Raw genomic sequence first — 21,816 nt, forward strand, 5'->3', positions numbered from 1 at the left:
ACCTAATTTTCTTCGTTTTGTTTGGTTGGGTTTTTTAGAAAGATAACATTCACTTTAAATTTTGAAAACTGCAAGTATTTTGAAGCACGCACTATTTTATAGTTAAAGCGGTGGAGGGATGGTGTGGAGACGGAGAAAGTTGAGAATGATGTAGGAGATAGAGAGAGGCAGGAGGAGCGACTGGAAGTCTCAGACCTAGGGAAGAGAAAAACAAGACTGGAGAAACGTCCTCCTCTTGTGGTTTTCTCAGATATTGGGCTCCAGGACCGCAGTCCCTTCTCCCTTCCTAATTTAGGCATAAATGTAGATACTGGCTTTTAGGAAAATTGATGACTTACAGCTCTGATCAGAAGACTTTTTTCCTTGTAGCCCTATGTGTAGAATGATGGGGCCAAGTGCAGTTTCTGCAGGTCTTGACGTTAGACGTGAAATGTGTACGTTAACCCTTCTTGCTGCGTTAGTCAAGCAGGCACTTTTTGTAAAAACCATTTTCATAAAACAAGTTTCATAAGGTAAAATACAGTTTCTGAAATTACTTATTTTATTTAGGAAAGGTCTTTTTATCTGAATTGTACAAAGACCATAAGGAAATCTATGAAAGGTTCTTATACTCAGAAACTTAGCATTGTTCATATTTCTATGAGTTACTGCATATGAGGTAAAGGAAAACATTTTCTTCTACAAGCCAAATAGGTAACTCTATGTAAGCATACAATACAAATATGTTTTCAAATAAGATTAATAAACTGCAGTACTTTTAAGCTGCACTCGTTATAACAGGGCAAATGCTGCTGTTTGGGGTGGCAGCTGTTGGTCCGGAGCTCTGTAACAGGGGAACGCTGTTAAAACTGCAGCATTGTGCGGAGGGCCTCCTTAAGGCTCGGTATCAGAGGAGACCCACGTTGCTGGGACCCACTGAGGCTCTTCCTGAGCCTTCTGAACTGCAGACAACAACTGGGCACATGCATCTTGCAAGTTGTCATTCACAATCACATGATCAAAAAACTGGCCAAACTGAGTCTCCATTTTTTGAGCTAAATCCTCCATCTCTTGGAGATCTTCGTCCTTCAGGAGAAATAGAAAAATATGGATAGCACAAACTTAATGAGACGAATAGAAATAGTACGCAGTTTGTTATTTTGATTGTTATCCAGCTGTGAAGCTATTTATAAAAACAATTAGGTCAAATAAATTTCCTCTATTCCAAACCTCTACTCTAAAACACCGTTTCTCTCTTTAGTCTTACTTAGGATCCCGTTGGGCAAGGTTTCGTGAAATTTATTAACGGTTCCTAGACAGACCAGTCCTCTCAACTTCCCATTTGGACTTAAATTATCTTATTCTATTATCTAAACACTTGAAGCTCTCAAACCATATACAACATAAAACCAAAGAAAATTTACCAGTTAAGTATAAATAAAACTTAAACATAAATTTCAAATGAACACTAACTTGACAAGAATGACATTACTTTGCAGATACAAAATGACCACTCTCAACCTGAGGATGGCATGACCCAGTTCTATTGAATTGGGCATACTTAGATTACCCTTTGCTTCATGATGACCTAATTCACCTATAATATTGTCTATTTCTACTATTGTGAAATTTTGTTAAGTGAAAGTCATTTGGCCTTTACTTGGCACTAACGCAGTAAATTGATTGCTGCTATTTTCTTATTTGTCTACAACAATTAAAATAGTACATCTTGTTGCCAATGCATCCTAAACACAAATATAGACACAGGCACTGCAACCTCGTGGCGGTACTCCTTTACCAGGTGGCCATGCACATGATCCAGAAACAATTTTGTTAATTTGTTTAGCTTGCCATAAAAATGAGAACACAATTTTAGATGCCCATAAGACTCGGAGAATATATCCATGGACTCTACTGTCTGAAATGCAAACTGGAGTATCAGACTTTCATATAGTAATTATTAAAAACATATGAACATAAAAATAATGAGAGATAAAAGATAATATAAAGCTACCTTGTACTCACTTCAGCAGCGTATATACTAAAGTTGGAATGATACAGAGATTAGCATGGCCCCTGTGCAAGGACACGTGCAAATTCATGAAGTATTCCATATGTTTAATTTCAGTTTTACAAGATAAAAAAGTTCTGGAGTTCTGTTTCATGATGTGAATATACTTTACACCACTGAACTGTATACTTACAAATGGTTAAAATGGTTAGTTTCGTGTTTTGTTTTTCACCATACACACAAAAATAAGTGGATGTAATATCTGGATCTAGGTGATGGTTATCTGGGTGCATACACACGTAAAATTTCATTGAGCTGTACACATGTTATGACAAAATCTTTAATATGGATTTAATGAAAATTATTTAAAAACTGGAAAAAATTCACCTATTGTAGAAAAGAGTTCACTGATTAAGCCCACCTGGTTTGGCCCCTCTATTATTACCATCATCGTTAATAAACATTTTTTGTGTTTAAAAATATATATATATATAAAGAAAATTCATCTTACAGATGAGGTGTATTCACCAGAGCATTTTTTTTAAAGATCGGCGCCTGAGCTAACAACTGTTGCTAGTCTTCTTTTTTTTTTCCTGCTTTCTCTCCCCAAATCCCCCCAGTACATAATTGTATATTTTAGTTGTGGGTCCTTCTGGTTGTGGCATGAGGGATGCCACCTCAACATGGTCTGACGAGCAGTGCCATGTTGGCACCCAGGATCCGAACCAGCAAAACCCTGGGCCGCCAAAGTGGAGTGCGTGAACTAACCACTCTGCCATGGGGCTGGCCCCTCACTAGAGCATTTTTAAAGTAAACTTTCAAACATTTTTGTAAAATAAATAATCCATTTTGAATACAAATATTAGGCCTACGCACACCTAATTTCTGTATGTCTTTGCAAACTGTGGCTTGAGAGCTCTTTTTTTTTTAAAGCTAGACCCCAAAAAAAGAAAAAAGAAGAGTAGCATCATAGCAATTATTAAACTTTATTTTAATATCTATAAATGATGTAAAAAGGATAAATCATAAGTGCATTATTCATTAGAAACAGAAATTACATTCCTTAACATCGGGATGCTGTGGAAACAACAGTGGTTTTTTCACTAGGGGAATAAAAACAAAACAACGCGTACATCCATTGCCTCTGTATCTTACCTTGAACTTCATGTCCACAAAGTAGTTTGTAATGATCTTGGCATTTTTCCGAGATCGCTTCATACAACTCATGTTAGACGGCTTTATAAATATGACATAGGGCTTCAGTTCATGAGTTCTAGCCACTTGAATACCCTACACAGAAAAATTAAATGCACATTTAATAACAGAAGTCTTAATTTCCTAGAATCAACATGAATGTTCTCAAATTTCTAAGATCAGAAATTAGCAATTATTTTTAGCCAGAGTATATTTTCATGTGCTCTCAAGTCCTCAACTCTAAAAATCATGTTAATAATTAAGAGATGGGGTTCTAGAATCAAAATTACATTCGAATCCTTGCTCTTCCGGTTATTAGCCATGACACCTGTACTGAAATCTGATAGGATTCTGTACATGATCTCATGGGACAATGGCAAAGACAGACTCTCGAGGAGGATCAGCTCCGTTTCACTTTCCTCTTACCATTATCTCACGGTGGACTGACATCTTCATACTGACCACCAGCTTTGACCCAAGTAAGAACAACTCTTGTCCCCTGATTCTCTTCAGCACACAAGATATATTTTTTAATTGACTATAGAAAATGCAAGCAAACTACAAGGATCATAAAAAGTGGGCCCTACACATTGTATGTTCTTTATCTTAACTTGCTCGCTCCTCCTCCATTCCACGTAAGTCTCAGACAGGCAGCCATACATATGACAACGTAGGAACCTCACCTTCTGTGTAAAGCAACATCTTATTCCCACCACAAGAAGTTGCCTTGCTGCCTTTGTGATCAAGGTCAAAGAAGATTCCAAGTTTTTTTATGGCACTCGCTCAGTTCTGTTTTTATGTCTGAGAAACTGGATTTCTTCTCCAAGACAAGATATTGGCAACTGATCCTTCATTTAAGATCCTGGCTTTTAGATATGGGAAGTGGTCTTATCCTTAAAAGGCTAACAGAATAAAATGTCTCACCTACAGCCTACAGCATGTACACAAAACGGATGACATGCATTCACTATTTTGGGGAGATGGGAAATATTCCACTGCCGACCCACCTGGGGCTCTAAGTCCATGACACAGATCTTTCCTTCATTGAGAACTTCTTGAACAGCATCCACGCTGGTGCCATATAGGTGGCCTTTGTACTCACCGTACTCGAGCATCCTGCAAGAGAGGGACAAAGAAACAAGAATTCTTTCTACAAGTAAAATACTATCAGTAGTAACGTGAAGATAAACTACAACCGAATAGAATAAACTATGTGGACTTTACTAGCACAAAAAGAATTAGTGGATATTCGACAGGATAAAAAAATATTAGGAGATTTAGTACTTAACTCCTCCAATTTCTCTAAAATTTTCAACTCAATTGTGCTCCCTCTCTGAACCCAGTGATTTCATGTACTAATATATCAATTTACATTTCCTTGCTTAATTCTTCAGAAACAAGAAGAAATTACCTCAGTCAGAAGCTTTGGAATATGTATTAAATAGGGAATCTAATCTGAATGTCAAACTCCAGAGGCGAGAATCAGATTCCGACCATCTAGCTTACCTGTGACTATACACGAGGCTTTCAAATGCTTCCTTTGACACATAGTGGTACTCGCGTCCATTGATTTCATAACTCTTTTTGGAACGAGTAGTATCTATCAAAAAGAGGGAATTTTAAAAAAGGTTTTAGAATCTTCAAAATGTTTTGATTTATTACCAATATGCATTTGGATAAAGGTGTCCAATCAAAATAAGTAAATGAATACATAAACATAGATAAATAAAATGCCAGAACCAAAAAGAGGGAGCCTGAATTGGTGATAAGAAAGTAGAAGTTCTCAAATCAAAATCGGTTAATCTATAAGCCTTTATTAAGTGCTCACAGAGTAGATAGACAAGAAGGTATTAGGTATTCAGCCAGGAGAGGGACATCCTAAGGGAACACCTGCTCTTACTTCAAAACAGGCAGTAATGAGTTATGCGTGAACCCTAAGATGCCTGCAGGCCCCCAGGTAGCAACAGCAGCAGTGGCTCATGTTCAGATAGTGAATTTCCCAAGATCTCGTTTCGTCCCTCACACTGCTAGCTAGGTGGACTGTTATTATCTATAGTTTACTGATAAGTAACCGAAGCTTTTAGAGAGTAACTAAATTACATACATAAGACTAAGGAAAAGCAAAGTTGAAAACAAGAACCTCGGTGTTCTGACTCCTCCTAGACTAAAGCTTTCTACTACACCAGCTTGTCTCAGATTCGGAATGGAGAGAGCCCGTGACAGTCTGCCATCCTGCCCAGGTGCATTCATATCCAAGTGAGATGGCGATCGGTTTTAGGGATCTTCAGAAGGGAAGGACTCGTGGAGTCTGGAGTCAGTCTGACTCTTTGATATGACCACTTAGGTTAGAGATTCTTCAACTTAAATAGTACCTGTTTTAGAACCTAGCAGTTCACTGAATACCTAACAGTGATTCTTGTCTGCTCATCCATTTATTCAACTAACATGTACTGTGCTTATGTTCCAGCCATTGTGTGAGGTTCTTAGAACACAAAGATGAATAAGATACAGTCCCAACTCTGTGTCCTGTATATACATACTGCAAAGCTGCTAGTCCCTTAACCTTCTTTGCAACAAATCCTCTTTATTCATCAAAAATTTGTGTATTTGCTTTTGACAAAGTTTAAGGATGAAATAGATCAACACCTGATGATATTAACACATGGAAATGATCAAGTAGGAGCTTGGAAAGGGCCCTAAATGATAAAAGGAGTTATGGACATTCAAGAGGCACAAAAACCAAATATCATTTGGGAGTAATTTTTGTTTTTTCTTTAGGTAAGCCTCTCTTCAGCTCCCTAGAGTTCCTATAGTCATGCCACTTCTATAGCTTTGTACTGAAAAAACTCTTAGTGAAACACTATGGCTCTCAGGTGACAGTAAATTGTGTTAACATAAACCTCGGATGACGGCTTCTCCTTGGCTTCTAGTGGACTGTATTTTACACAGCAGGTTAAAGTCTGTGAATTGGTGCATAACTTGAGATATTCATTGTAAGCCCAAAACTGTTCACTCAATTTAAAAAGCAAAATATGGGCAACATTTTCTCACTTTGGATGATGGTTATCCACACTCCTTATAATTCTTCTATGTTCTGTGGGCATTTTTATTATTGAAAAATGATTTCTTCTGTAGTTTTTGTTTTTGAGATTAATGCCCATTCTTACACATGTTAACAGTACTTGGAAAGCACAACCTATGGAAGGTGATCATAAAGCAACTTTTTATGCCTCCCATTGCCCTTCTGTGGGTAAGACCTACCCGTGGCCCTGGATGAAAATCTAGCAGTTCCTATGAATCTTCTGACTACTCGCAGGTTTTAAAAAAAGTCTACAACCATTCATGCCACAAAACTCAGCCTCAATTTAATAATTAAAATTCCATTCCCATTAGTAATCAAAATTATGAACTTCATGTTTATTTCATGCCTCTCTTCCCCACATCTGTCTCAGACCTGCTGCACCCAGGGAAGCTGGCAGTCGGAGAAGCCAGAACTCAGGACAGGGAGGATGGTCCGTTTCTTCTCCCCTCTTTCACTGCATTTCTGCTGTCCTCCCCCAGTTTTATAATTCCTCAAGGCTAGCGTGCAGAGAGAGAGGAGAGGAAACAGGGCAGGAAAATCCTTATGTGACTGATGCTGATGCTGATGCTGGCTTCTTCTGGCTCTTTTTAGACTTGGCAGATGTTTAAATCTGGCTCTTTCTCTCCTAGAGGATGTATTGGGTTATTTTGCAAACACCACTACCACAACTACTGAGTATCTCAAACCCATCTCTATTCCAGCTCGTCATTTGTGATTTCTTCCACACCCTGAGGTATCTGGGGTTCCACTTTTGGCCTCCTACTGAGGCTTCATCTTGAGCAGGAACTAAGACAACCTCGGCTGACTTTCTCCTACATTATCCCCTCAGATCTGGTCCTTGGGAATCATCACAACTCTTTGGCTGTGACAGACTCTAAAAGGCCAGCTACCTCCCAAACTGCAGCCATTGGCCACCTCTTCTAAGCTCCCATCCTTCAGATTTTTCAGGTATAATACTGACACCTGTCTTCTGTGACCTTCAACCTGCAGAGAACACATATTAAGCTCTTTAGGTGGTTTCCCTAAATTGCTCTCTTGCCTTGAGGTGAAAGGGAAGCACCCAGACCCACACACTCTTCCTGCCATGGATGGTATAATCAAATGTACAGATTTATTTAAAATTATACATGCATATATTAAAATTTTTAAATAAAAAATAAATAAGATAAGGCATCAAACAGTCAAGCACAGTGCTAGGAAGATAGTAAGTACTGAACGAATGTTAGCTACCATTGCTAAATATTAGTTTTCCTGAAAGGTCATCTAAATGATGGTTAAGAAATGGAAGAAAGACAAAGCCGCTTTTTAAAAGCCTAGCTAGCTACACGCCAGTAAATCAATCCCCTTTATTAAAACAAATACAGTCAGCAATATTAAGGACTGTCCTTTGCGTCTTAGATTTCTACAACAAAGATGGTATGACGCAGTTCCGTGAGACCAGCGCATCTGCAGGGGCAAAGAACATTTTACCAAAAGGTGAACCTCTCGGAAAGAAGAACTAGACATACGTGGCACAGCGCTTTGAAAATGGTTAGGATTTAGTTCAATAAGTTGTCTTCTCAGTTCATTTACTCCAACACCAGAAGGTCCTAAAGACAAAAAGTCACATACAGAAATCGTTAGATGTGGATAATAGGGTGAAATCATTTTAGTCCTTCTACTGAAGAAACTTGAGAGCAAGTGTTTTGAGGGAAATTACATAGCTTCTCTTCTCACAAATTGGAACAGCCCCAGAAAACTCTTAGGAATTTCCCTGGTGAACCATGGAGAAACCACACTTCCTCAACATTCAGAAATGAGGTAGGAAACCGCAGGAACCTGTCACCCCAGCAAACTTCACCTAATGTTGGACACTGAGAATTCTCGGGCCTCATCTCAGGCAATCTGAGACAACCTACCTTTCCTCTTCAAACGAAGTTTCTACTAGACCACAACCCAGAAATCAGCCTTCACAGTTACGGGTCCTGTGACTGACAGAATTCGGGGGCACATTTCCTGACAGGTGGTTGAATCAACACCCCCGTGTCCAACTGGAGGCAAAGTTGGCCTCATGGGCACAGAACCCGTGCAGTTACACAAGGCCCGTGCTTAGGATCCTATGCTTGGTTTAATACTCTTCTCTGGCCACGTTGAAATTCTTAATTTTTGAGCAAAGGGCCCTTGTATTTTCATTTTGCACTGGGCCTTGCAAATTATGCAGCTGGTCCTGGCTGGAAGGCATGTTGTTCCACCCTGCAGGGGCCTGCCTTGGTCACAGCTAGAGACACAGAGAGGATGGCAGCAAGAGGCAGGTCACTACTGCCGCAAGGACCAGCGGAGATCTTAGTCACAAAAGCAGGTCGCCCCAGCTCTGTATTTGCCCTGTGCTTTAGCATCAAAGATACATTCTAGAAGATTTTAGACACGTTTCTAAAGGAGATGGTCACAAATTTCTTAGGGAAATGAAACTTAAGGGCTTTTTTTCCTAATACAGAGCAGTGACCCAGTCTGGGAGAACACTTATCTATGCATATAGAACAAATTCTAAACAGGCACAAAAAATCCCATTACAGCCTCATCATAATACAGCTTGTTACCCTACAAGTCCATATACATCATGACATACCACATTCATTGTAGACAAGAAAAATATGATACAATGAAGTGTTATTTATAAACACATATAAAACAGGTGTTATTGTTTTCTAAAGTGTTTACATGGGGCTCCATAAAGAGTTCCACCTTTACCACTACTCCCAGTGCAAGGCCCCCGAATCTAGGAGAGCTTTGCCTGCAGGCGCAGCCTGCTGGGACGTACCCACGAGCACTATGAGGCGGTGCTTGTCTGAAGGGCGGCGCTGGTACCTCACCACCTCCTCGTAAGGGGCGCCCACCGCGCCGTGGCAGCTGCCGGCCCCGCACACGCTGGCGCGCACCTGGCTGAGGTGAGACTTCCTGCGACAGAGGCGCATGCTGCGGCGGAAACCAGCTGGGGAGGGTGGAAACGCACGGAACGTCAGATCCAGGGCAGGAGAGAGCACTTCTTGCTCCCAACCTGATGGAGCGTGCAGTGACTGTGACCCGAAAGTGTTAGTTCACAGAGCCACGTCTGTCTGAAGTCAGAAGACAGGAAGCGATATGAAGGAAGAATAACACAATGCCCCATATGCCCCTGGGTGGCCTCAGCACCCACTGTGTGCCGGGCGTTGTACCAGGTGCTGGGGATACAGCGGTCCGCGAAACCAAACCCACGGCCTCAGGAAATTGACATCTCATGGGGGAGGAGAGACAACGAACCACAACGAAAATAGTGCTAAGAAGAAGGGCGAGTGGGTGGAAGGTCCCCCGGTGCTTCTTCAGATAGAAGGCTCCATTAGGTTGACACTGAGCAGGAAGGGAGCCAGCTAAGGAGGCACCTGGGGGGCACAGCAGTGCAGGCTGAGGGAGCGGCAACTGCAGAGGTGCAGAGAAAGGAGCGGGCTTGGGGAGCTTGAGGAGGAGCTGGGAGGCCTAAGAAGCTGAAGGGCAGTGACAGTAGGGAGAGAGGTAGGGAGTAGGGGTGGAGAGGAGGCCAGGAGGTCACACAGGGCCTCAGGCAAGTGTTGGATTGTGGTCAAAGTGGGATGGGAGGCCACGGGGTAGTCAAGAGACAGCGTGACATGATGTGCTTGATGTTTCTGAAGAAGCGCTCTGGTTGGTGAGAGAGGGTGTAAACTGTAGGGGGAGGAGCTGCAGGCTCCAGGGAGGGTGGTTAGGAAGCTGCTGCAGTGTCCTGGGGAGAGAGGACAGTGGCTCGGGCCACGTGGAAATGGGAGCAGGCTTATTACCCACAGATGGACACACTAACCCAGACAGGTGATGTGGTCGCTCACAACTGTGTGCTCAGTGGTAGAGCTGGACATCTTAGCCATGACTTCCCAACTCCTACGATCCTGCTTAATCTGCCTAGCAAATCACAGGGCTTTCTGGTACTTACAGAGCGGCTCCCAGGTCCTCTCAGATAGTAGAGTTATACAAACATATATATATATATATACACACACACACACATATGTATGTATATATATGTACGTATATGTATAATATATATATAATACATATATAAATACACACACTTACATCTATGTCTGTATCTATTTATGTTGAAAACCATGAATTTATATCAACAGCTACAACGCCAATTTAACAGTACGGGATCCATTCCAGCCTTCCCCCTTTCCAGATGTAACTCCCTTCCTTGGCGGTGAGCAACCTGACTCTTATTATCCTCATACATTTACTTATTGTGTCCGTCAAGAGCACCTATGCAGGTGGGGACGGTGAGTATCAGCAGCCTGGCAGCGTCAGAGCCCAGGCTAGGTGAGGAGGGCATCTTTGTAGAGGCTGTGCCGTATCAGAGCCCCAGTGTTGGCAACTGCCCTCCTCACTCACTGGGCAGGCTCTGCCAACCCACGCCAGCTTGCCATCATCCCTGCACAGACGCCCTCTTCACTCTGCACAGGCTCTGATGCCCCACCCCAGGCTGCTGCTTCTCCACTTTTGTGCAGATGCCCACCTGCTCGCCTAACTAATGGCTTTGGGGCTAAATTATTCTGGAAGGGACACAGATAGGTGGCACTGTTTTTTTTAAAGCTCCCTCAATGGTTCCAATATGCATCCAGGCCTGGGAACCGCACTCTACTTTACAGACCCTGCAGCCCTGCTGTTCTCCCACTGTCTCATGGAAGGAGGAAGCCCAGCGTGGTTTTAATGAGTGGTGCCCAGTCCTTCAGAAAGCTCCGCCCAGTTGACAGATGATGGAAATGTGGCCATAACACTAAGATTAGTAGTCAGAGAATTGGTCTCTAGAGTAAGATAAACACATTTTGGAACAGAGTGGAAGTAAATTAAAGATCTGTGTTTGACAAATAAAAGATATCCAGTGTAAGCTAGACCAATTACAATGAATGATCAATAATAGATCAGAATATTGACCCCCCCACCAAAAAAGGATAGAGGGAAACTAGAGGAAGGAATAAGTTTGGAAACGTCCATCAGCAAAAGAAGCTTTCAGAAGAGTGTCAGGCTGTAACTTAGCAAGTGGCAAAGACCCACTTCTTCTTAAGCATCACCTACCGATAAAGAACTTCTGGCCATAGCCGACAAATTCCTCCTTGTCTGGAACACAGAGAAAGGCAGGAGCAGCGTATGTGGAGGAGGAGGAGGAGTTTACTTAGAACAGGTGCATGAAATCATCTTCAGATCTTCACGTGACACTGTGTCAGTGGACAGCAGCCCAACTGAATGTACCCTAGAGTGGCTTACTAAAGAACGTCCTGAGCGCTTCCCATCCTCTCACATGCACAGACTGTGTAGACACACTCCAGAATTTCAGCAATATACTGAATATACTGTCTAGTGTGACTGAGAACAAAATGCTATTTTAGGCTTGTTTAGAGTTATGAGAAAGATACTGAGTCATAACAAAAACGTAAAAATTGAGTATGCTTTTTTAAACATGCCACAAGAAAACTGATTTTAAAAAAAGAGACAGATGAACTGGCTTTGGCCTTAACTTGTGGTTAAGGTGTTTTGCAGGTCCTATAATTAATCCCTTTGTTAGAAATGTGTTTTTAGGGGCCAGCCCTGTGGCATAGTGGTTAAGTTCGTACGTTCTGCTGCAGTGGCCAGGGTTTGCAGGTTCGGATTCCAGGTGTGGACATAGACCACTCATCAAGCCATGCTGTGGTGGTGACCCACATACAAAATAGAGGAAGACTGGCACAGATGTTAGCTCAGGGCTAATCTTCCTCAAGCCAAAAAAAAAAAAAAAAAAAGGAGGAATATTGGCAATAGGTGTTAGCTCAGGGTGAATCTTCCTCACCAAAAAATAAAAGAAAAGAGATGTTAAAAAAAAAAAAAAAGACAGAAATGTGTTTTTATTTTCTCCATTACAAAATGGTTTCTTCTGGGGCCGGCCCCATGGCCGAGTGGTTAAGTTTGCGCACTTCGCTGTGGCAGCCCAGGGTTTCGCTGGTTCAGATCCTGGGCGTGCACATGGCACTGCTCATCAGGTCATCCTGAGGCAGCATCCCACATGCCACAACTAAAAGGACCCACAACTAAGGCATACAACTACATACTGGGGGGATTTGGGGAGAAAAAGCAGAAAGACAAAAAAAAAAAAGATTGGCAACAGTTGTTAGGTCAGGTGCCAATCTTTAAAAAAGAAAAAATGGTTTGTTCTGTACAAAATTAACATTTGCTCTATGGCTGCCAACTGTTTCTGACTGGCCAGGAATCTGAGAGACAAAAGTGAGGGAAACCATGCCCAGGGGCCTGAACCATCTAAGGCTTGTTTCAACTCCTGTCTCTGCTTCCAGTGGGGTCCAGAAAAATTGCTATAAACTCCAGAAAAAAAAAGTCATTTTCAAATTACTGTTTACTAACCTATGTTGCTTGTCACTTTTTTTTTTTTTTTGAGGAAGATTAGCCCTGAGCTAACTGCTGCTAATCCTCCTCTTTTTGCTGAGGAAGACTGGCCCTGAGCTAACATCCATGCCCATCTTCCTCTACTTTATACATCGGACGCCTGCCACATCATGGCTTTTGCCAAGTGGTGCCATGTCCGCACCCTGGATCTGAGCTGGTGAACCCTGGGCCGCCGAAGAGAAACGTGTGCACTTAACCGCTGCGCCACCAGGCCAGCCCCATTCTTCACTTTTACGACTCTGTTCTGATCATTGAAAAAATATATAAAGAGCATTTGTTCATAGAATGAACCGACATATACAATCTTTTTTTTCTTACCTTTTGGGGTTTTTTTAAATACACATTTTAAAATATAAAGAAAACCCACTAATATTAATTTCATCTTCTGCTAAATAAGCATATTTTTCTAACTGAAATATGTCAATAAGTTTAAAAGGAAATGTTTACTTAGGGATATATTCATAAAGCTTACTCACTTTCATTGTTCATTTTAAAATATTTTCTTTGAAGGTGAATAGTTCATCATTGATTTCACCCTTAAAAGTCATATCTTATCTTAAAAGTTATCCTGTCGATTCTTTATTTTGAGGCACTGAAAGATCCTGAACATAGTTCTATTTGGCTTATCCAGGAAATAAAAACAATTACCTTCTGAAAGTTCCTCTAGATATTTGGGTAAGTGCAGAAACAGACATGGAAAAAGTTAAGATTTTGAGAAGATCAAGTCAGTCATCAAGTAAAGACAAACGACAAAATGAGGCATTCACGTCACCCTTAGGGAAGTTGTAAGTCAGGGGAGGCCTGGCCAAGAACAACACACAACTGAGGCCTCAGAAACTCCTGTGACCCGACTCTGCAGCTCAGGGGACAGCTTTTCCTGCCAGGTGTGCATCTCTATTCTCCCTGAAGGCTTTTTATCCACGAAGTTTCCTCTCTACTTGGTTGGCACAAAGTGGAGCTTGAAAGGGAGAAACTGCAGGAAGGCAACTGACTTGCGCCTCCTCCCTTTGCTCAGAGGCCATGTGGCTGCGCTCCTGTGAAGAGGAGGAAGGGGTGGAAGATGCGTGGGCAGGCGCTGCCGCAGCCTCTGGCCTGAGCGCCCTCATTCCTCACCCCTCCCTGGGTCCAGTCACACGCTTCCATCTCCAGCTGGCCCCTTGAAGACAGGCGGAATGAACACAAAGGTTTGTTCGCATATAATGAGAGAAAGGGAAATCGCCTCAACTGAAGTAGGGACAATATGCCAGAGCAATTACAGACTGAGGGGACGGAGAACAGGAGGAAGCACAAGGCTGGAACTCGGAAGCAGGTGAGTAACGTCAACACACCCCGAAAGGCTGCTGTTTTTAAAAAACACTCTGTGGGATCTATGTTGTTACTACAGAGGTCAACGTGATTTTGAGGGACAGACACTTGATGATACCATGTGTTATCAATAACAAATAACCTGGTAAAGAAAACGAAAATAATTCAGCACAGATACCTCACTCCAGGTTATTTACTCTCAGTATGGAGTAGACAGATGCGCGGAATAACTTATTCAATAACTGCAAAGCAATGTCTTTTATCTGTTCAAACGTCTCTCTCCATAATGACTATCTTCTAAACCACCGAGTTTTCCATGTTACATTTCGTGAAAACTTACGTCACTATTGTGTATGCCTTCTATTTGTAATGAGTGTGAGGAGCAGGACATTCGAAAGATTGCGCAGGACGGTCTCATACACTGCAGGACGTCTAGTGGTCCTGACTCCTACCAACGACGGCCAGCAGTGCCCCCAGTCAATGTGACAACCAAAAACTGCCTTCACAGAGTTCCAAAATGCCCCTAAAGGGAAGTACTGGTTAAGGTGAAATTTACCGTATCTTACAACTCTACTGTTGATGTATTTAGACAATTATTGTATCATATCCCTAAATATGTATGTAAATTATACCAAAATTTGGAATATACATTTCAAAATCAGCATGAAATACTCATTTTTTACTTACCAGATTCAAATGTTTCTTCATCTGTAGTTTTCCATGGAGGCAAAAAACCAAGTGTTACTACATTTCCATCCACACTGAGTCTGTATTTCACCAGTCTAATTCCCTGACCCTCTGCTTCTGCACACACACTGCCTTGAAAAACGTTTTCCTAAATCAAGGCCAAGTCAGTGGTGTCTGTATGGCATATACAAGCCTTAAATGAGATACATGGCATTAAGCTATTGGGCTGTGATGACAAGCAGGGGTACAGCAGGAGCTTAAAATAAATAAGTGAAATAATAGAAGAGAATAAATAAAATAAAAAAGAGGCTCAGAGGGACAGGAAAAGTCGGGTGTCATGGGAAACTCCTCCAGATTGTTGGATACTGCACAGCTTGGCTGCCAGAGAGCTTGCAGATGTAGGAGGGGTGCCGCCTACCTGAAGATCTGGGGGTGCCTGAGCAAGGGGAGTGCAGCAAGGAGCCAGAGCGTGTGAGTGGTCTGGCTGGGTAGACTGGTTCAGGGGACGAGAGGTCTGAGACAAACCAACTCACTCAGCACTTCAAACAATCCTTGTTGGCATTTTGAGTTTAAGGATTAGGAAACTAGAATTTATATGGAGAGCAATTTGAACTATAAAGCGACATTACCAATGTGCACATCCTTGGGTCAGGTGATGCTGCATTTAAGGTGGATTCACATGTGTGAAACCATATATTTATAAAGCTAGTCACTGTTTATCCTAGGAAAGATGAGACATAACCCAAATGCTACCAATAAGTGATTCTATAAACATACAATAACTTATTTAAAAAAACATGAGGAAGCTCCTTATGTACTAAGATGGAATCATCTCCAAGACATACAATGCTACAAAAAAGCCAGGAACAGAACAGTGTATACAGCATATCATCAAAGAGTACATGCACTCATGTTTTAAAAAAAGGTGAGAATGAGGGTGGGGGAGAAGAGAAGAAAATACACATCATTGCTTTTTTTTGAGGAAGATTTGCCCTGAGCTAACATCTGCTGCCTATCTTCCTCGTTTTTTCTTTTTCGCTTGAGGAAGATTCACACTGAGCTAACATTTGTGCTGATCTTCCTCTATTTTGTATGTGGGTCACTGCCACAGCATGGCCACCAACAAGTGGTGTAGGTCCACACCCAGCATCTGAACCTGGGCCACTGAAGCGAGTGCAGCAAACTTAACCACAAGGCCATGGGGCGGGCCCCAATGCATCATTGCTTTTATACACACAGACTATATCTGGAGGGACAGAGAAGACATTGAGAGCATTTACTGCCTAAGGAAAGAAAACTGACCAGGGGAACAGGGAGAAAGAGGACCTTTCACAGAATGTACTTTTGTAGTTTTCAAATTTTGAAATATGTGAATGTGGTACTTAATAAAAACTTTAATTAAAATTACAGAAAGGAAATGAATATTACTGCAAGTTAAAAAAAAAAAAACAGAATGTGTACTTGGTGAAATATAGTGTAAGCATCATTCTGTAGTTGTTCTGGGAAGTATATAAAATCCCCAGTATGTAAAGATTTCAGGGGCTGGTCCCATGGCCGAGTGGTTGAGTTTGCACGCTCTGCTTCGGCGGCCCAGGGTTTCACTGGTTTGGATCCTGGGTGTGGACCTAGCACTGCTCATCATGCCATGCTGAGGCTGTGTTCCACATAGCAGAGCCAGAAGGACCCACAACTAGAATATACAACTATGTACTGGGGGACTTATGGGGAGAAGAAGAAGGAAAAAAAGGGATTTCATATTGTTCTTTAATTTCTAAAAACTAGATTAACCCATATAAGCCAAGACAAATTCACCTATCAGACTAAAGACGCTCTAACTAGTCTCCTAAAAAAACCCTAGTGATTCTTGAGCCCGCCTTAGTTCTGCCATGAAATCTGAAAGATCTTTTCCCAATTTCCAAAAAAATTTAAGAACAGAAACGTAAAAAGTTTTCATATATTTCTTGAAAATTTGGAATCCACTACTATTTATCTATACTAGAATCTACCAGAAGATGGTATCAGACAATAACAAAATATATATTTTGCTTTTTAAAAAATTTGATATCTCAATATTTTGTAGTATTTCACCAAGAGCATGATTATTTCCAGATGTTCCACCTGAATGTAACACCTGTGTGCTACCACGTGTTCCTGCGATCATGTCCAAAATATTGCTTTCTAGAGCACTTTCTAGAAGATGGTTTGGAGCCTGGAGACATTCCCACAGCTGTGCTTCCCTTCCAAATGCCAGAAGCACAGGAAAAGGACAGTGGACAGCATTCATTTTACACGCTTCCTCCAGAGGCAAGGCCTGTGGCCCCTTTGGCTGACTCTGCTTCAGAAAGTCTACAGCTGAGAGGCTTCATGTTTCTACTCGTGGTCAACTGACCAAGAAGAAACGCTACCTGCTTCCACACATTTCTCGTCAATCTTCATGTCATCTTCTATAAAAGAGCATAGAAAGGGAAAAATAAAACTTAAAATGTGTTAGCATCACAAACAAAACTCCCTACGCACAGCCTTATGTCAATAAAACTCAGACCACCCTATAATAATGTTACTCGTACGACTATTGCTCACTTGTAGAGATAAAAAGGACTCTATTATACTAATGAAAATGTATGATATGGGCGGCTACACAACATAAAAGGGTTAGAATTCAAAAGCATAGGGTTTTGAATGCTGGACAAATTAGGTTACCTCTAAGCCTTGGTTTTCTATCTATAATGGGGACAGTAGTAATATCTACCATGTAGGATAGGATTAATTGAGATAATGCACGGAAAGCTCAGGCATATGGTAAGTGCTCATTACTGTTAATGATTTTTACCTTTAGCTTAAGTACATATAAGAGAATAAAAGAATACAACTTTTAAAAGTATTCATCCTAATACTCAAAACACTTTAGTAACATGACCCAAGCCCAACTTTGAACTCTTGTCCACTTTGCTCCTTCACATGTCTTACACCCCCTCTAGCGTAGACCTCACTTCTTCCTCTGCACCTTTGCTTATGCTGTTCCCTTTGACTGTAATCTTCAAGGTCTGTCTCCAGCACTAATCCAAATGAACACCTCTGCCATGAACTGCACAGCATTTTTTTCCTACTCCTTGAATTCTCTGATGCACAGCTACTCTGCCTTGTAATATCATCATTGGGTGTTTGCCTTATTCATCCTCTTAGCTCCCTGAAAGTGGAAACTGTCTCACTAATTTTTACATATTTTATAGAGCATAGAACAGTCTTGCACATAGTAGGTACACGAGAAATTATTTATTAAATTGAATTGTTCTTTTAATATCAAATAGTTGATTTGAATGTATGTTCTGAAAAAATAATTTCTTTTCTTTCAGCACTGTACATCTGGTGCCTTGCACAGTGCCCAGCACTTCCCAGGAGATCAATAAATAGTAGTTCAATAAATAAGTCTTACATATGTTCCAAAAGTACAAATTATAGTAAAGTATTATTATAGTATAACAAGCTATAATATTATAAAGTAATATAACAAACTTATCACCACCTCAAGGACCACGTCATTAATTAATGTTTTTTAAGTAAAAGGTGCAACATGAAAAATTGTATGAAATAACACTGTTTTATAGAGATAGGAGCACAGACAACAAGTCACCTGGCTGAGGATTTCGCAGTTATTCAATTCCTTAAGTTCACTTAGAGATTATTTTCCAGATCAGTAATTTATAACAACAGGGAATTCACTAGTTCCTAGGATATACCTATAGGGTTATGGGTTTTTTTAAGGCAAACAAAATCTACAATTGTCATTTCTGTTTTACAGAGGCCAGGGGTAATTCTCCATTAACAGCACGAGTAGCCCTGATTTTTCTAATAGGTACTCTGGGATCTCAGAGAGCCACTGATTTGCTCCCTCAAAATCAACAGCTCCACACGATGGGCTAGGATGAGTGCTACACACTGATCTGTATCCTCCCAAAATTCCTATGTTGAAGCCCTAGCCCCCAGTATGACTGTATTTGGAGATGGGGTCTTTAAGGAGGTAATTAAGATTAAATGAGGTCATAAAGTTGGGGCCCTAATCCAAAAGGATTGGTGGCCTTATAAGAGGAGGAGACATCGAACTGATCTCTCTCTCTCTTCCCCTCCCTTCCTCCTACCCCACATTCACAGAGGAAAGGCACATGAGCACCCAGAGAAGGCAGCCATCTCCAAGCCAGGAAGAGAAGTCTCCCAGAAACCAACCCTGCCAGAACCTGGATCTTGGACTTCCAGCCTCCAGAACCATGAGGAATAAGAACCTACTGTTGAAGCCCCCCAGCCTGTGGTATTTTGTTATGGCAGCACGAGTGGACTAAGACAGGGGGCTTGTTACCCACCAAGACCACATAGACCCAGCCCCCTGCAAAGACCTGCCCATGCACCCTTCCTCCCTTCCCCTTTCCAGCTTCAGGGATGAAATGTGGGCGGACCAAGGGGACTGCTCTTCTCTCTTCTCCAACCTTTCCACAAGCAGACAGACAGCAACTTGCCTTCTAGATTTTGTGAGTGAGTGTGTGTGTGTGTGTGTGTGTGTGACATCATGAGGAGTCATCTGGGTGTCTGGACATGGAGAAAGGGAGGGGTAATAACTGGAGGTCCCATTTGCCCTTGGTGCAGGGCCCTTCAGACAGACAGAAACTTCAGTCCAGACTATACTGCTTGCAACTTCTGACAATGTTCATTCTTTCTCTGAACCTCAATCTTTTCATCCATAAAATGTGAACAATAATGATTTCCTTACAGGGTTATTTTTAGACATTGTGCATAAAGCAATTGAAATCAAACAGGAGATCAGTTTCACAACTTCTATTGAGTTCTTACCCTGTGCCGTGTTAGACTCTGGGCTGCCTATAAATATTGGCTCTCTTTTCTTTTATTCCTCTCAGTGTTAGGACAATTACACTGTGAGTACATTCTTTTGACTGACACATTTTAATAAATTAGTTTATTAGTGACTAGTACACTACTAGATACATAGGAAGAGCTTAATAAATAGCTGAACTGAATTGAATTCAGAAAACCAAAAGAAATTTCTAGGAGACTTTGGAGATGAGTTTTTTTTTTTTCCAAATACTATTTCTTACCTTCATCTATAGAAATCGCTGAGTACAGATGAACGATTGAAGCAGGCGGAAAAAAAAAGAAGAGAAAGAGAGCACAATAGTTTATGCTATAGTTTCTCAGATTAATTTACTTACAGTAAGGAAAGCAAAGTGACAAAATTATTCTCTAGAAATTCAGTGGAGACGTAGTAACAAAATGATAAGGGAATATCCTATAGAAACTGATACATTTATGAGCCTTGTTGGAAATGGGATCTAGTTGCTTCTGGCAAATCCTACTCCCTTCCATCCCAATAAGATCTATAAGGGTCGCGTTCTATTGATTTCTGAATTAATATGCTTAGTTCAGCATATTTGAGGAACTCAAATCTTGAATGGAAGAAAGGAAAGAAAGAAAGAGAAAGAGAGAGAGAAGGGAGGGAGGGCCAGGTAGAGGGCTGCCAACTACAAGTGCGTCTTCGGGAAATAACTTTTTAATGATCATCTGTAAACTAACATAGGCCTGGAATTTCTCAATAACTCTTTTCTTTCAATAACTCTCCATTAATAAAGTTGCCAATACCTCTTGAGCCAGTAACCTGCTCCTGAGATTATTTTTTGTATGGTAACATTTAAGCAGAGCAGAAAAATACAAAATAACATTCCTTGCAGCATCACATCCAACAATTAAAAACAAAAGAAATGACCTAACAGTTTAGAAAATGACTGTGCTCCATCAGAAACATCCCTGGGAGAGGTGACCCTTTAAGAAGGCGGCTCCAACTAACTCTGGGGTTCCTGGACTTAGAGATTTGTGAGGATAATAATACGGGGCTACAATCTATTTTCAGGATGGTCTTTTCCGAAAGTCTAATATAAATGGCCCTTAGGCTACATGAGCAAATGAGAAGTCAACCAGTGGTCATACTATTATCAGATACTGATTAGAAGCTTAATTAACATTGCCATGTGCCTTTGATAAATGAAATAGGAAAATGAGTTAAAGAAGTACTTCAATCTGGTTTGGTAAACAAACTTTTCTAAAACACAGGGAAAATAACTACAATATCTCTATGAAGATTATATCATGTTTATCTGATATACAAACGTTTCTGATAAAATGTTAAGTTAAAAAAAAGATAAAACGATGTATCGCAGCTGTTACTAGTAATCACTATATAAAATACGTTTCCATAGCTGGAAGGTAGTGTGAAAGTACTGTCAGTGTGAAGGACTCGTAAGAGTGTTTGCTTTCAAAAATGTCTCTATAGTTGTCATCAGATCTTTTCAAGAGAAAATCATTTTCGTCTTAGAGCAGTGAGAAATAAAGCGGGTGAGGACTTGCCACGGCAAATCTGTCGATGCTGTTATCTGCTTTAGGCCCTTCCAGCCCCTCTCCCTCCTCCTGGCGCCTCACCTCCTTCATTAACTCCTTTGGCAGGGGTGCTGCCCAAGGGCCATTTTGGAAGGGCCTGACTCAGCAGGTTCCAGTGGGCTCTGCAAGCCACAGCGCCCTTTATGAAGGCAGGAAGCTGGTCACAAGCATTCGCCACCATCGAGCCCTTTCCTAACCATTCCCACACTGCTGTTTGCATAATACTGTCTAGCAAACAAATTACATTCCTTAAGCAGCAATTCAGTTCCAGGTTTATTCATCAAAGGCACACACAGCTGTTAATCAGAGCTTTTGAACAGTGTGACATTTAGCCCCTCTAAACAGAACCCAGATGAAGGGTCGTGCCTGCCGGTAGGTTATAATGTATATGCTAGCTGCAGGGATCTGTGCGTGGCACGCATCCTGCTGTGCCTGCCGGTAGGTTATAATGTATATGCTAGCTGCAGGGATCTGGAGGGGCTTCAGGGTGGGGAGCTGTCACTGAAGGTGTCCCCAACACAGGAACAGTTGCATTTTCATAAACTGAAAACTCTTTCAAATCCAAAGGAATGAATGTCTAGTGTAGGATTTCAGACAGCTGCCAGGAGGTTCTATGGGGCAGTGGCGACATTTAAAGATCCTCTCCTGGGCAGGAAGCCAGCCCTGGGAGAGG

General features: G+C 41.4%; 1 protein-coding gene and 1 pseudogene across 1 annotated transcript in view; one reads left to right on the forward strand and one right to left on the reverse strand.

Annotated features, from left to right (window-relative positions):
• Window positions 1–518: 518 nt before the first annotated feature.
• The window catches only part of MPP4 (MAGUK p55 scaffold protein 4), a 36,180-nt gene continuing 14,882 nt past the window's right edge, over window positions 519–21,816 (reverse strand). The window contains exons 11-21 of the mRNA XM_070241620.1: window positions 19,811–19,828; window positions 17,114–17,152; window positions 14,709–14,729; window positions 13,365–13,379; window positions 11,361–11,402; window positions 9,064–9,234; window positions 7,775–7,855; window positions 4,691–4,784; window positions 4,192–4,300; window positions 3,146–3,280; window positions 519–1,065 (exon numbers count right to left, since the gene is read on the reverse strand). Coding sequence (XP_070097721.1) covers window positions 874–1,065; window positions 3,146–3,280; window positions 4,192–4,300; window positions 4,691–4,784; window positions 7,775–7,855; window positions 9,064–9,234; window positions 11,361–11,402; window positions 13,365–13,379; window positions 14,709–14,729; window positions 17,114–17,152; window positions 19,811–19,828 — 917 coding nt within the window. The 3' untranslated portion in view covers window positions 519–873. The remainder of the gene's footprint in view (window positions 1,066–3,145; window positions 3,281–4,191; window positions 4,301–4,690; window positions 4,785–7,774; window positions 7,856–9,063; window positions 9,235–11,360; window positions 11,403–13,364; window positions 13,380–14,708; window positions 14,730–17,113; window positions 17,153–19,810; window positions 19,829–21,816) is intronic.
• Window positions 2,001–2,099, forward strand: LOC111768945 (U6 spliceosomal RNA; annotated as a pseudogene).

The sequence above is a fragment of the Equus caballus genome, chromosome 18 (genome assembly GCF_041296265.1).
Source record: "Equus caballus isolate H_3958 breed thoroughbred chromosome 18, TB-T2T, whole genome shotgun sequence".
NCBI lineage: Eukaryota > Metazoa > Chordata > Mammalia > Perissodactyla > Equidae > Equus > Equus caballus.